Source organism: Fukomys damarensis, unplaced genomic scaffold, assembly GCF_012274545.1.
Source record: "Fukomys damarensis isolate Sample0158 unplaced genomic scaffold, DMR_v1.0_HiC HiC_scaffold_2, whole genome shotgun sequence".
Lineage (NCBI taxonomy): Eukaryota > Metazoa > Chordata > Mammalia > Rodentia > Bathyergidae > Fukomys > Fukomys damarensis.
Window position 1 is genome coordinate 26,069,896 of NW_022900914.1, and position 14,229 is coordinate 26,084,124.

Sequence of the window (14,229 nt, forward strand, 5' to 3'; positions counted from 1 at the left end):
GATGTGCCCGCGGGCGGGAGCAGGTGGCTTGGCGGACGCCGCGCACCTGCGCACGGGAGACTGGCCCCCGGGACCTCACTTCCTCACCTGGGTTTCTCTTTGCTAAGAAACATGAGTAATGCCAGGTTAATGGTAGGGGACATGAAACTAAAGACAACTGTAAGGAATAAAAGTCTCATTCATAATCCCACCACTTCGAGATTCTCGAAGTTAATAACTGGGTCTATTTTTCTTTTAGACGTTGTTCTAAACACTGCCCTAAATGTGTAGGTTTGTATTTTAATTTTAACCATCTGCATAATGTCCAGAATTTTCCATTCCCTTTAGTCTTTAAAAACTTAAAGTCTGGCACTGTGGAGCACACCTGCAATCTCAACATTCAGGAGGGTGAGGCAGGAGGATTACTGTGGATTAAGGCCAGCCAGGGCAACATAGCAAGACACTCTCGAAAAAGAAGAGGAAAAAAAGTCGTTTGATTCCACGTCTTATTCTAGAATAGACGCTTTGGCTATGGCGTTTTAGTTAATTTGTAAGGAGGTGCCAAGAAGTGGAGAGAATTGGTCCAAGCTCTCTGGAAAGGTTTTTATACTGTCGCTAACAGGGGGAAGTCTAGATTCATTACACTCTCAAAATAATGAGGTATAATCGGCTCGTATTTTCTAGCTTGAATCTGAGACTAAATAGTCTTAAATTGCAATGTAAATGAAATTTAAAGCCAATTTAGGGTACCTGAATAAACAAAATATATATATAAAATTTTTGATTTTTCATGCTATTTTTGTGGGGTTTTTGTTTTTGGTACTGGGGATTGAACTCGGGTCCTTGCCCTTGCAAGGCAGGCCACCAAACCGCTGAGCTAAATCCCCAGCCCTTGTCAGGCTATTTTTAAAAATTAATTTTATTAGTACATGTTGGATATCCATAAGATCACATTCATCACAGGGAATGTATACCTGTACATAATACATCTTTTTTCTCCAATCCCTTCCCCTCCCTTCAGCCCTCCTTCCCCTCTGTATTTACAAAAGCTTTGTTTCCATTTTTTCCTTCTATTCTTTTGTTTCTTTTTCCATACCCCCTTCCCTTGCCCTTGTTCCCTTTACCATTTGAACTGTCCTGCTAGTTTTTAACTTTTTAAATTTTTTTAATAATTGCACTCTCTTTACGGGACATGGTGTAACTTACACTTGTAATCCCAGCCCTCGGGAGGGCTGAGGCAGGCAGGAGGATTGCTGTGAGTTAGTTCATAGTGAGACCCTGTCTCAGAAAATCGAAACCTCTTCCCAGAAATAAAAAGCAGTCTTTCAGGCTGGGGATTTAGCTCAGTGGTTCCACCGCGTGCCTCACAAGTGCAAGGACCCGAGTTTGATCCCTGGTACCAAAAAAACAAAAAAAAGCAGTCTTTCCTGGCTTGGTGGTACCAGCCTGTAATACCAGTGATATGGGAGTCTACGGCAGGAGGATTGTAAGTTTGAGCCCAGCAACTTTGCAATTAGCAACTTAGATCCTGTCTCATAATTAAAAAAAAAAAAACAATATGAAGGCCCTGAATTCAATCCCCAGATAAAAGGAATGATGTATTCTTGCCAATTTGAAGTTTAAATGAATGTTGAAGTAGTCAAGAATAAAACTTTTGAGCTGACATCAAAACTTAGAATAGGTGTTTAGTATCACTTTCAAAGTCACGTATATTAGGAAACACAAAGATGCTCTCAAATTCAGCCTAAAGTATGTATAATGAAGATACAAAATCTAAAGGTCAGTATGTTCCTACTAATCCACAAAGGAAGTATCCCATAAGGAAATGGAGAAGCTGGGCATGGTGGTACACACACCTGTAATCCTAGCACTTAGGAGGCTGAGGCAGGAGAACTGCAAGTTTGAGGCCAACCTGGAGTACATAGTGGGACCCTGTCTCAAAAAAAAAAAAAAAAAGGAAGAGGAGAGAAAGGACCTGTGGATTCACAGGTCCTAAAATTAGACATGCTGATTTTTTTTTTTTTTTTTTTATTCTGGAAAAAGAGGCAGGTGTACTGAAAGGGCAGAGGTGGAAAAGACCTGAAAGTGGTGTCGCACAGAGGCAGAGCTGGTAATGACCTTTGCAGGGCTGCATTACAGACACTGCTGGGAGGGTGCAGCTCTGTGGTAGAGCACACATATAGGATCTTGGGTCCAATGTCCACAAACGTTTTTTTTCCAACTCGCTTATCAGAATTTAAACGAAGATGCCTACGGATCAATCAGATCATGAGTCTGCGTGATGTGTGCAGACTGTTCAGCAAGTGCCAGGTAGGTAAGATACAGCTGCCTGCCTTTAGGAAGCACTGAAGTTACAGCTGAAATAACATTCAGGGCCACTTTTAAAGACTTTGTGTCCTTGTAACTTGGAAATTATTATCAGAGCATAATTTAGCAAGGACATCAGAGTTGAGAATTGGATACACATTTTCTTTTTTTTTTTTTTTTCCACATTTTCAAATATATAAACATAATTTTCTAGGATGTGACTGTGAAAACTACAGGATGACCACAAACTGCTTTGTGAATGGAAATGGTCAGTGCCAGTGTACCTCCTACGGGACGCAGAATCCTGTCATTTGCACAACTTGTGAGTAAAGTTTCTTACTACATTTAAATTTATCTTTTTTTTTTAGTACTGGGGATCAAACTCGGGTCCTTGCAACTGCAAGGCAGGTAGCAGGACCACTGAGCTAAATCCCCAGCCCTCTTGATAATAGTTTTTTAATTGATGTGCCTTGAATTAGAAAGGATCATATTGGTTCAAATCAGAATTGTATTATTGTATCAAAATAATCTCACATCTGAGGCTCCTTCGACTAATCAAGTGTGGGAAGAGGGCAGTACGAAAGGATGTTTGGAATGGAAGTGAGTTAAAAGTATTTTTCCCTGTGCACCTGAAACTGCAGTTATTTCTCAATTGGACACTGAGCTTTACTTTTCAGTGGCCTCCAAATGTTTAGTGATGAAGGCGGAAATGACTCACTCAAAGTCCGGGAGGAGAGTGAAGCCTGAGGGAGCGATCCAGAACAACGACGGGCTGTACGACCCCGACTGTGACGAGCGTGGGCTCTTCAAAGCCAAGCAGTGCAATGGCACAGCCACGTGCTGGTGCGTGAACAGCGCCGGTGTGCGGAGGACCAACAAGGACACTGAGATCCAGTGCTCCGAGACCGTGCGGACCTAGTGAGTGGGCCGCCAGTGTTACGCTTCTCGGACTCCCTGCGGTTTTTCTGAGGGTAGCGATACAGTGTGTGAGTCAGATTTCCAAAAAAAAGGAAAGAGTGAAAGGTGAAAGTCTGTTGGGTCCCCTCCACTCCCGTGCTAGGTAGTCCACAGAACTGATGTCGTTTTATTCGTGGCCTTCCAGAGCACATTCTGAATTTACTATGTAGAGGTGTTCTTCCTCACATGCATGGTAGCATTCTAGATAAAACTTTCCTTCATATTTTTGCTGAACAATTCAGTATTTTACAGTTTAGTGTTAAATTATGTGAATAACTTAAGCTATTTATATATATATCTACTTAGTGTTTTTGTTTGTCTTTTTCAGATGGGTTTGTTGCATAGTTCAGGTTGGCTTTGTGCTCATTTTGAGCTCCTGCCTCAGCCTCCTGAGTGTTGAGATTACTTCATCTGTTAAAAAGTGAGTTGTGAGGGGCTGGGGATATAATTCAGTGGCGCAGCACCTGCCTGGCAAGTAAGTGCAAGGTCCTGAGTTCAATCCCCAGTACAAAAAAAAAAGATCCCAGGTATTGCTGGGTGTGGTGATGCATTCTTGTAATCGAGGCACTTGGGAGGCTGAGGCAGGAGGATCACCATGAGTTCAAAGCCAGCCTGAAGTACATAGTGAGCTTGAGGCCAGCCTGAACTACATAGTGAGACCTCATCTCAAAAACCAAAAAAAAAAAAAAAAAAAAAAAAAAGAGCTGTGAGTGCTGAGAATGTAGCTCAGAAGTAGTAAGGCCCTGATTCAGTCCCCAGCACTGGGGGCTATGTGGTGAGAAGCCCACTCAAGCTAGCCTAAGCAAAGACTTTACTGGAAGGGTCAGGCCCAAAGACTACTCTCCAGTTCCATCTTCTGAAGCCTTGCTCAGTTTTCTGCTACTCTTGGTCTTTTTTGTCTTTTTACTTGAACAGAGTCCAGCATGGCCACAGTGCCTCACTTCATGTGCCTGTAGATGTGACAGCCAGTGGGCCCGGGTCAGGATTATAAAAGGGTTCTCTGTGAAGGGAGTGAGAGTGAGGGAGAAACCATAGGTACATTTACTGCAAAAGTCCCTGTCCTGTCAGTTCTACTGTCTTTGTGTTTGGGAACTATAGTGTGAACTTATCAGGAAGGTAGTGTAAAAGACTCAGGTACAGACAGTTATCTTTGTCCTTTTACTTACAGCTGGATCATCATTGAAATAAAACACAAAGAAAGACAACAGCCATACAACCTTCAAAGCTTACAGACGTAAGTACGGTTACATGCATCCTATTATCCTCACACAGTTGCTTTACAAATCTTCTGTCCTACACCATTATAAAAACTAAGTTAAAATGCCATTTATTTCTGTCAAGTTTTTTTTTTTTTTTAAATAGAGTTGTAATAATAGTACGACGAGCCAGCCGTTATGTAATCCCAGTACTTGGCAGGCTGAGGCAGGAGGATTGCCATGAGTTTGAGGCTTGCCTGGGGTACACAGTCAATGTAAAGCCAACCTGAACTACAAAATGAGGCCCTGTCTCAGAAAACAAAAAGCAGAAAACACAACAATGATGGTTCTTGTGTATTCCCCTCACTCAGATTCATCACTTAACATTCTGCCACATTTTCTCTTTGTTTGTATGTTTGCTTTACAAGGTATAATAAAAAAATATGGTGAAAATTTATTGTAGTGAAAAGCAATTGCAATGATTCCCCTTCAAAATACTCCTCACTTTAAACATGCCCACTGTTCTTGCTACTTTCTGCAGCAGTTCTGGAAATCCTCTCTCACATCTTTAGTTGTGTTGTCCTGGCTGCTTTGAACTGACTCCACATATTTACTTTTCATGGTCATTTTTACTTTGAAGAAGAAGCAGGAGTCACATGGTCCAGATCCAGTGAGTAAGGTGGATGAGGACACAGCAGAATGTTTTTATGAGCCTGGCTTTTCATTGAATGGCACTTGGCAGCAGCAGTCACCATATTTCTTTAAGCACACCTCATAAAGATACTCACGAAGGAGGACTTTTAGAACTGCTGCAGAAAGTGGTGAGAATGCTATAGCCAAGCACGGTGGCACACATCTGTAATCCTTGTACTCCGGAGGCAGAGGCACGGTTGCCATGAGTTCAAGGCCAGCCTGAACTGCATAGTGAGGCCCTGTCTCAAAAAAAGTGAAAATCAAGAAAAGTAGCAAGAATGATGGGATAAATTGTTCAAAGAGAGGAGAAGTCTTTTTGAGAGGTTAGTATTTGAGAGGGACTGATGGCGATGTTTTTGTTGTTGTTGTTTGTTCTTTGTTTTTTTCCAGATAGGGTCTTGGTGTATAGTTCAAGCTGGTCTGTACTCATTATGTAGTCCAGGCAGCCTCAAACTCACAGTGGTCCTCCTGCCTCAGGGTCCTAAGTGCTGGGATTACAGGTGTGTGCCAGTGCGCCCAGCAAAATGTTCTATTTCTAATTGAAATAGCACTCAGCAGTTTTAGTATCGATGTATTATTCTAGTCTGAAGCAGTTCTTTTTTATTTTATTTAGTTAGTTAGTTTTGGTACCAGGGATCGAACTTGGGTCCTTGTGCTTGTGAGGCAGATGGCGGAACCATTGAGCCAAATCCCCGGCCCCTGACACAGTTTTTATTATGTTAGTTGCAAAGTGGCATAAAAATTTTAACAGCTTTAGTTCCGCTTTGGCAGTGCAGTACAGATATTGGAGCCATTCAGAGAAGATTAGCATGGTCCCTGCACAAAGATGAAATGCAAATTTGTGAAGCGGTCTATATTTTAAAGGAATTTTAAAAAATGACTGTAGTAATGACAGTTCTAGGTCTTGAGCTATCTGCTTTGTAAAGTAGTTTCTTAGCTGGGTGTGATGGGGCATACCTGCTAGTCCAGCACTCTGGAAGCTGAAGCAGGAGGGTGGTGAGTTTGAGACCAATCTAGGCTACATATCTCAGAACAAAAGTAGAGCTGCTTAGTATTGTGTGGTATAGATATATTTTTTAACTCAGATTTTTAAAATCATTTACAGTGCACTTAAGGAAATGATCACAACCCGTTACCAGCTGAATCCAAAATTTATTACAAATATTCTGGTAAGAGTTTTGGTAAATAAGCTTTAGCAGAAAGTTGGTGGAACAGTATGGGTTAGCCAGTGATTTTAGTAGTGGTTAAATGCATTTGAGTAGCTGTTTAAATCCTGGGCATTTAATATGAAATCCCTTTTTTCTTTTATAGTCTTTGAAAACCACAGTTTTGCCCTTGAAGAAAAAGATAGTGTCTCTTAGTATCCCTAAAACTTTAATGTGTCTTTGTACCCATAAGAACCCCTCTTTGTGACTGCTTTTTGCACATATTCTGGGATGCTGCTGTTGTTCCCTCCTTTCTTTATTTTTTTTACTTTCCTTTCTTCCATTTCTGTGGGTTAAGATGCTAGTTTTTAGCCAGTTAGCCCTTCTTACTCTTTCCACTTTGGTTTTTTTTTTTTTTAAATGCATCATAATTGTTTGCATTGCTCTGTTTTTACCTTGGATAGATTTTTCAGTAATTAGTGATGAATGTTACCATCCACTAATGGAGAAGAACACTGGTGCATGTACATACAGAAAATAAAAAATGGACTATTCCATTCACATTTTAATATAATTTTGATTATATTAATTTGTATTTTTCACACACCCCCCCAGTACGAGAATGATGTTATCACTATTGATCTGATGCAAAACTCTTCTCAGAAGACTCAGAATGATGTGGACATAGCTGATGTGGCTTATTATTTTGAAAAAGATGTAAGTATAAACTTTTTTTTTTTTTTTGTAGTTTTTTGAGATAGTGTCTCACTATATAGTTGAGGCTGGCCTTGAACTCATGGCAGTCCTCCTGCCTTGTCCTCTTGAGTGCTGGGATTACAGGTATGAGCTACCATGCCCAGCTTAAATTTCCTTATTTCATTCTGTGTTCAGCTCTCATTCTTCAGTGGAGTCAAGATCTTTCGTTACCTTATTCACCATATACAGATGAACCATAATTCCATGTGGCACTTCTTCAATCAAGTTTGTCCTTTATAACTAGGTGTGGTGGCTCAGTCCTATAATCCCAGCACTTTGGGAGTCTGGGGCAGGAGGATTGAAAGTTTGAGCCCAGACTGGGCAATTTAGGCACTTAGAAAGATCTTGTCTAGCAATAGGAATAAAAAAAAAAAAAGAAGTCTTACAGAGCTGGGGATGTAGCTCAGTGGGAAGGTCCTGAGTTCACTTTTTTTTGTTGTTGCTTTTTTGAGGCAGGGCCTGTAACTATAGGTGGCCATGATTGTTTTTCTTCAATGTTTTAAATCGTTTTACTGCTTTTCAACATAGGTAAAAGGTGAATCCTTGTTTCGTTCTAAGACGATGGACCTGAGAGTAAATGGGGAACAACTGGATCTGGATCCCGGTCAAACTTTAATTTACTATGTTGATGAAAAACCTCCTGAATTTTCAATGCAGGGTCTAGCAGCAGGTGTTATTGCTGTCATTGTGGTTGTGATAGTAGCAATTATCGCTGGAATTGTTGTGCTGGTGAGTACAGAACAAAAGAAACCAGTTTTATGTTCCAAAACATTAGTGAAGCAAAATCTTCATTTTAAAAATAAGTATAGCAACTGAATCTATTGCATTTCCAGTTTCTTTTTATATAACAGGCAGTTGAGGAACAAGAAAGAATGAAAAGCTTGTAGGTGAGCACCTGTCATAGGCCAATTACATTACTCACAAGCAGCAGATACCCTTCAGTTCTCCTTTCCATTGTAAATCATTCACTCATGCCAGGGTTAGTGCAAAACATCTGAACTCTCGGAGCATGCAGTGAGATGGAACAACAGGACACATTTTTTTGTTTTTGTTGGAGGTGGAGTGTTTTTTGGGAAGGAACCCAAGGCTTTGACAGTGCCAGGCACTGAAACGCATCCCCACCTCCAGATCACAAGATTGAAGTTAATGCAGAAGAGTTAAACTTGAAACAATTTTAAAATAAAAGTTAGCAAATTGAATTTAGCAGTGCTTTAGAAGTAGCTCCTGAAGCCAGGTGTGGTGGCACATGCCTGCGATTCCCCCAAAATAAAGTATGTCCTGAAGAAATGGGGTTTAGCCGAGGAATGTGAGCATGCGCTGCCTCAGAAAATCTCATCAACACAGCAAAATTCAGAAAGAGGTTCTTAAGAGACAGGGTCTTGCTGTATAGTTTAGATTGGACTCAGACATGCAGTGATATTCCTGCCTCAAGCTCCCAAATGCTGGGTTTATAGGCATGTTCCACCACGCCCGGCTTCAGAAAGAGATTTGAGTAAATGTGGGAATTTAATTTTTAGATCAGTGGAATTACTGCAGTTGTCTCTCCAGCTAAAGAAAAAAGAGAAGTTGAGTTCCTGTGTGACCCCAGCAGGGTGACCATGTTATCACACTATGTGACGGACAGCACTGCAGTGGGAAGGGTTTGCACTCATACCCAACATGAATTCCAGATGGACTTGTGTGTAAAATGTTTAAAAAAGATCAATCTCAAGAAGTTAATTTAGAAAATGTCTTTACAGCTTTGTGGTAACAGAAACCATGTGAGACAAGAAACCAAAACTCATGATTTTTTTTTTTTTTTTTTTGGTATTGGGGGTTGAACTCAGGACCTTGCTCTTGTGAGGTAGGCACAGTGCCATTGAGCTAAATCCTGAAAGTTTAATGTGTTTTTTTTTTTTTTTGGTACTGGGGATTGAACTCGGGTCCTTGTGCTTGCAAGGCAAGCATCAGAACCACTGAACTAAATCCCCAGCCCCTGAAAGTTTAATATGTATATAAAACCTTTTGGGAGCTGGGAAGGTACTCTGGGGTTTGAACCCAGAGCCTCACACATGCTAAGTAAGCAAACTGCCACTGGGCTGTGTCCTCAGTCCTTTGTGTTTTTAAATTTTGAGGCAGAGTCTTGGCTAAGTTGCACAGTCTGGCCTGGATCATCCTATCTCATTCTCCTGAGGAGTTGGGATTTTTTTTTGAGCGGGGGTCTTGGCAATGTCAGCCAGGCTCGTCTTGAACTTTTTTTTTTGGTACCCACGATCAAACTCATGTCCCTTGTGAGGCAGGTGGTAGCACCACTGAGCTAAATCCCCAGCCCTAGTCTTGAACTCTTTAGCTCAAGTGATCTGTCTTACCAGAACTCTTAGTGTGTGCTACCACACCTATCCAAAATTAGACATGTTAACATTTTGTATGGCAAAGATACTGTAAAGCAAAAACTATCAGTTATATAATAGAAAAATATATTCATGATGCATAAAATAAGAATGGATATTGTGCATAATATACAAAGAGATCTTACAAATTGATGAGGAAACCTACAGAATAGCTGTAGAGATAGATACACAATTTACAGAACAGTTTCAGGTGACAAACGTGGAAGATTCCTAGAAATATAATTGTCCTGTGAAAATGAAATTACAGGTGCAGAAAGTAAGCATATTCAAGGTTATGGATTGTATGGAGTATATTTTAGTTGGAGAATGAGGAAAGAGCAGTGTATTCATGCTGTGGAATATTTTGAATAATTTCAATCTTTATTTTTCTTCTTTTGTTTTTTGAGATAAGGTCTTGTAGTCTACAGTTGGCCTTGAACCTGCTGTGTAGCTCAGGCTGGCCTTGAACTCATGATCTTGCCTGAGTTTACTGAATGCTAGGATTACAGGAGTGTGCCACCAAACCCAGCTTTTGATCTATATTTGATGTGGAAGGGTTCCTATGATGTTGATATGGCTATTCAGAGATGAAATTGATATTCCATGTGTTTACAGATTTTTATGAAAGTATGGACAAAGAAAACACATCACACTGTTAAATTGCATTGAAAGTTATTATTTGTTTTGTTTTGTTTTTTAATGTGTTTGTTTTTTTGTCACCAGGGACCAAACTCTGGACCTTGTGCTTGTAAGGCAGGCAGCAGAACCACTGAGCTAAATCCTTGGCCCTGTTTTGTTTTTTAAAACAGTGTCTCACTTTGTAGTGCAGGCTGGCTTTGACCTCACTCTGTAGCCCAGGCTGGCCTCTTGCCTCAGCCTCCTAAGTGCTAGGATTACAGGTTTGCGTGCCATTATGCCCAGCTATTGTTTTGTTTTCTTTCTTTCTGTTTCTTTCTTTCTTTTGTGAGTTCATTCTTTCTTTCTTTCATTCATTCGTTCTTTCTTTTAGGGAGGGTCTCACTTTTTATTTCACGCTGGCCTTGAACTCAACTATATATAGTTTAGGTTGGTCTCCAATTCAAAGGGATCCTCCTGTCTCAGCCTCTTGAGTGCTGGGATTACAGGTGCCACCATGCCTAGTAATTTTTTGTTGTTGTTGTTATTTTTTGAGACAGGGTCTCACTGTGTAGTTGAGACTGACCTGGCACTCACTATGTAGCCCAGGCTGGTCTCGAACTCACAGCAGTCCTCCTGCCTCAGTCTCCCAGAGTGCTGGGATTACGAGGGTGTGCCACCACACCCGTCTGGTAATTTTTTTTTTTTTAATTCATTCATTGTGGTAGACTTTTTTTTTAGTTTAGTAGCAGAATTTTAATTTAAGAAACAAATGTTTGAATTCCATTAAAAAAAGAAACAAAGGTTCATAGATAGATTTTAAAACTGTTCAGATATGTACTTTAAAAGCATGTTATGTGGGATGGGGATTTAGCTCAGTGGTGCCACGCCTGCCTTGCAAGCACAAGGTCCTGAGTTCGATCCCCGGAACTAAAAAAACAAACAAAAGTCATGTATGTCAATTTAGACAAACTTTTTTGAGTAGCAGTTCTAAATGGTAATCATTTTTCTTCCATTTAGATTATTTCCAGAAAGAAGAAAAGAGCAAAGTACGAGAAGGCTGAGGTAAATGGATTACTTATATTATAAAAAGGCCCTGTTGAATATCTTACCCCTGGTAATTGGACCTTGATGGATCTGTTATACTGCAGCCCCTTTATACTCCAGTCAGGGTCTTAGGATCCGTGTTAGAATGAGCTTTTACCTAACTCTTACTGCATGAGTTCCATGGTGGTCCACCTGTATCGATTTATGCTTCATAAAACTCAGAGAATCTTTTTTTTTTTTTTTTTTTAATACCAGGGATCGAATTTGTGTCCTTGTGCTTGTGAGGCAGGCGGCAGAACCACTGAGCTAAATCCCCGGCCCTAGAGAATCTTTTAGCAGCATAGTGTAGTGGAGTCACATTAGAGAAACTCAAGGTGACCAATGAAGTGCTATGATCGTCTGTATGCCAGTGAAGAATCGTTTAAGATGAATGTAACATCATAGCACATCTGTCACATACTACTTGTACACTGGCGTGAAATCAGTGCTACACTGTTAGTGTGTTTAAGTCACTCAGAATTGAGTATGAACACATTTGTCCTTGACTTTATCAATAACATTTTTCATATGCTCCACATTTCACGTGTATTTATTTCCAATCATGTATGTGCCACTTAATTAATATTTTAAAAAATAAACAGAAACGTGAAAGAACATTTTAAAAAGGTAATAGAACCAGCAACTAACATTTTCTTCCGTTCCATAGATCATCTGGCTTACCTGATTTGCTGGCCGCAGGACTAGGGACCTCCCCCCGACCGAACTGTGACACAGGCAGAATGCTGATGTGGTATTAAGGGTTTGACCACTTATCAGCTAAACAAGTAACATTACTTCTTTAAACCTCTGTTTCCACATCTGCAAAATGGAGATGATAGCACGGCCTGCTGTAAGGATTAAACAAAGTAGTTTGTGTAAAGTGTGGGTCCACTGCTCGCCACACGCTGAGAACTTTGCCAACAGCAGTAGTCATCGCTGTCTCAGTTCTGCCTGTAACTGTGATTTTTAATTCTGAGCTTCAAGTTCTTCACCTATAAATTGAAAGATTATAGTAGTGAATTTGTTCTTGCTAGCTATAAAAATAGCTAACATTTAGTATGAAACTGGTCTTAAAGAGCTAGCTTACTGCTGCTTTCCCCAGTCGCTGTGGCCATCTTGTTGCAAGTAGCGGCTTGGATTATGCACTCAATATGTGTTTCTTTGTAATAAAACTTTTGTTCTCACTTAAATGTTTTATAAAATGTGAAAAAGATTCATCTTGTTTTCACTTTGGTTTTTTTAAAAACTCCTCATGAACAAAGATTGAAACATTATTTAAAAATTTCTTCTGTACTTTTTCCCCCTGTCCGTTTCAGATAAAGGAGATGGGTGAGATGCATAGAGAACTCAGTGCATAACTGCTGTCATCTGAAGATTAGCCCCAAAATGGGGAATGAGCAAAAGGGTTACTAATGCCTGAACGTGGGACAAAAAGATCTTTGAGTATTGCTATGTTGTTTGTGAACGTCACATATTTGTAATAGAGAAACCTGTACTCAGAATATAAGCAGCTTGAAATTGGTATTATCAATCTTAAAGTCTGACCACAAGTGTCTTACATATGCAGGTCTAATGTTAAAACCCCTTGGACTGCAGAGTTAAAATATGTGTAATATTGAACAGTATGTTCAGTATGCTTCCATACTAGAGTCTGAAAGATCACTGTCTTGTGATTGAAAGCTGCCCTTCTAGTTATGTTGAGTCTTGTTCTGTACATATAAACTTTTTTTATGAAGTGTGAAATAAAACATTTTTAAACTGAATTTGCTAACTTTGGATCAAATTTCCTAGTATAGCTTAATAAATTAAAAACTAATAGCCGGGTGTGGTGGCTCAGGCCTGTAATCCCAGCACTGGGGAGGCTGAGGCAGGAGGATTGCTGTGAGTTCGAGACCAACCTGGGCTACATAGTGAGTTCCAGGTCAGTCTCAACTACATAGTGAGACCCTGACTCAAAAAACCAACCCAAACCAAACCAAACAAAAAAAAACTTATTACGAGAGGCCAGGCATAGTTGGTATATGCCTGTGACCTCAGCACTCAGGAGGCTGAGTTATACCTATAATTCCACCATTTGGAGCCCGAGGCACAAATTCAAACCCAGCCAGTGACTTAAGACTCTGTCTCCAAAAAAAGAAAAAGGCTGGAGAACTGGGTTTGGTGAGACGCATCTGTGGTGTGGCTTGTGTCTGGGCCGCCACCCCAAGCCTCGTGCAGTCATCTATGGGACTATTTCAGAGGCAGCTGGATTTGGAGTGTATGATGCTGGGATTGATTCACGGTGCAATGCTTGGATTAAGGGTGTGAGTGCTACCTACTCTAAGCAGCCTGGGTAAGATATAAGGGACAAAGAGCTGTGGTCATCCCTTGCTTGCTTTGCTACCTTCTGCCTGCCATGAGCTATTTCTCCTCTGTGATGCTTGTTTGCCATGCTACTCTCCCTTGGAGCCAGCTTATTATGGACTGAAACCTCTCCATCTGTGAGCTAAATAGACCCTTCCTCCTTTAACTTTGGGTGTCGGGTATTTTGTCTCAGCAACAAGAAAAGTAACTAAGATACCTGTAATCCCAGCACTTGGGAGGCTGAGGCAGGATCACTCCCAAGTCCAAGGCCAGCCTGGACTACAGAATGGGTTCGAGGCCAGTCAGAAGTACATAGTGAGGTTGGGGACTTAGTTCAGTGGTTCATGCCTGTATAGTGAACCTTCAAGTTATATCCAGAATTTTAGTTTTAACTTACGAACAAAGTCTTGAGTAAGGATCCAAATGCTGGCCACTTGTGCTTCTAGCTGGTCTCAGATACAGATTTAACCCTTAAAGGGTTCTAGAAGGAACCATACAACCTTTTCCTGTATGGGGTTGAGAAACCCTGGGCCAGTGTCTCTCTAAGGACACAGATCTGCCTGTGTAGAGGAGAGACTACGAAGGCTGTGTAGAGGAGCCTGAGCCTCCAGTTCACCAACTTGAGTTACAACCAGCCCTTGCGAATGAATTGAGTTTGTAAGTTGTAATGTAGTTGCAACGTTCTGGGAGGTGGATTCAAGAGAAATCAAAGTTAAGCCCACCACAGGTAACTTTGTGACCTAACAAGACTTTGTCTCAAAATTTTTTAAAAAGGGGACAGGC

General features: G+C 40.7%; 1 protein-coding gene and 1 non-coding gene across 2 annotated transcripts; both read left to right on the forward strand.

Moving 5' to 3' along the window:
* The first annotated feature begins 2,271 nt into the window (after positions 1-2,271).
* Epcam (epithelial cell adhesion molecule) lies at positions 2,272-12,822 on the forward strand. Its single transcript, XM_010615793.2, has 9 exons — positions 2,272-2,289; positions 2,501-2,608; positions 2,964-3,204; positions 4,412-4,477; positions 6,238-6,301; positions 6,893-6,994; positions 7,562-7,762; positions 11,038-11,082; positions 12,420-12,822. The coding sequence occupies exons 2-9, from the start codon at positions 2,524-2,526 to the stop codon at positions 12,459-12,461; spliced, it is 846 nt and encodes a 281-aa protein (XP_010614095.1). The 5' UTR covers positions 2,272-2,289; positions 2,501-2,523; the 3' UTR covers positions 12,462-12,822.
* Positions 5,890-5,993, forward strand: LOC117286608. Its single transcript, XR_004517777.1, has one exon. It is a non-coding gene; the product is annotated as a U6 spliceosomal RNA (small nuclear RNA).
* Positions 12,823-14,229: the final 1,407 nt, after the last annotated feature.

Excerpts from the sequence above, each read along its gene's own strand:
- Epcam (XM_010615793.2), top strand. The coding sequence starts at position 2,524 with ATGACCACAAACTGCTTTGTGAATGGAAATGGTCAGTGCCAGTGTACC. Across the intron at positions 3,205-4,411 it reads TCCGAGACCGTGCGGACCTA|CTGGATCATCATTGAAATAA; the intron begins GTGAGTGGGCCG and ends TTTTACTTACAG. Across the intron at positions 4,478-6,237 it reads AACCTTCAAAGCTTACAGAC|TGCACTTAAGGAAATGATCA; the intron begins GTAAGTACGGTT and ends AATCATTTACAG.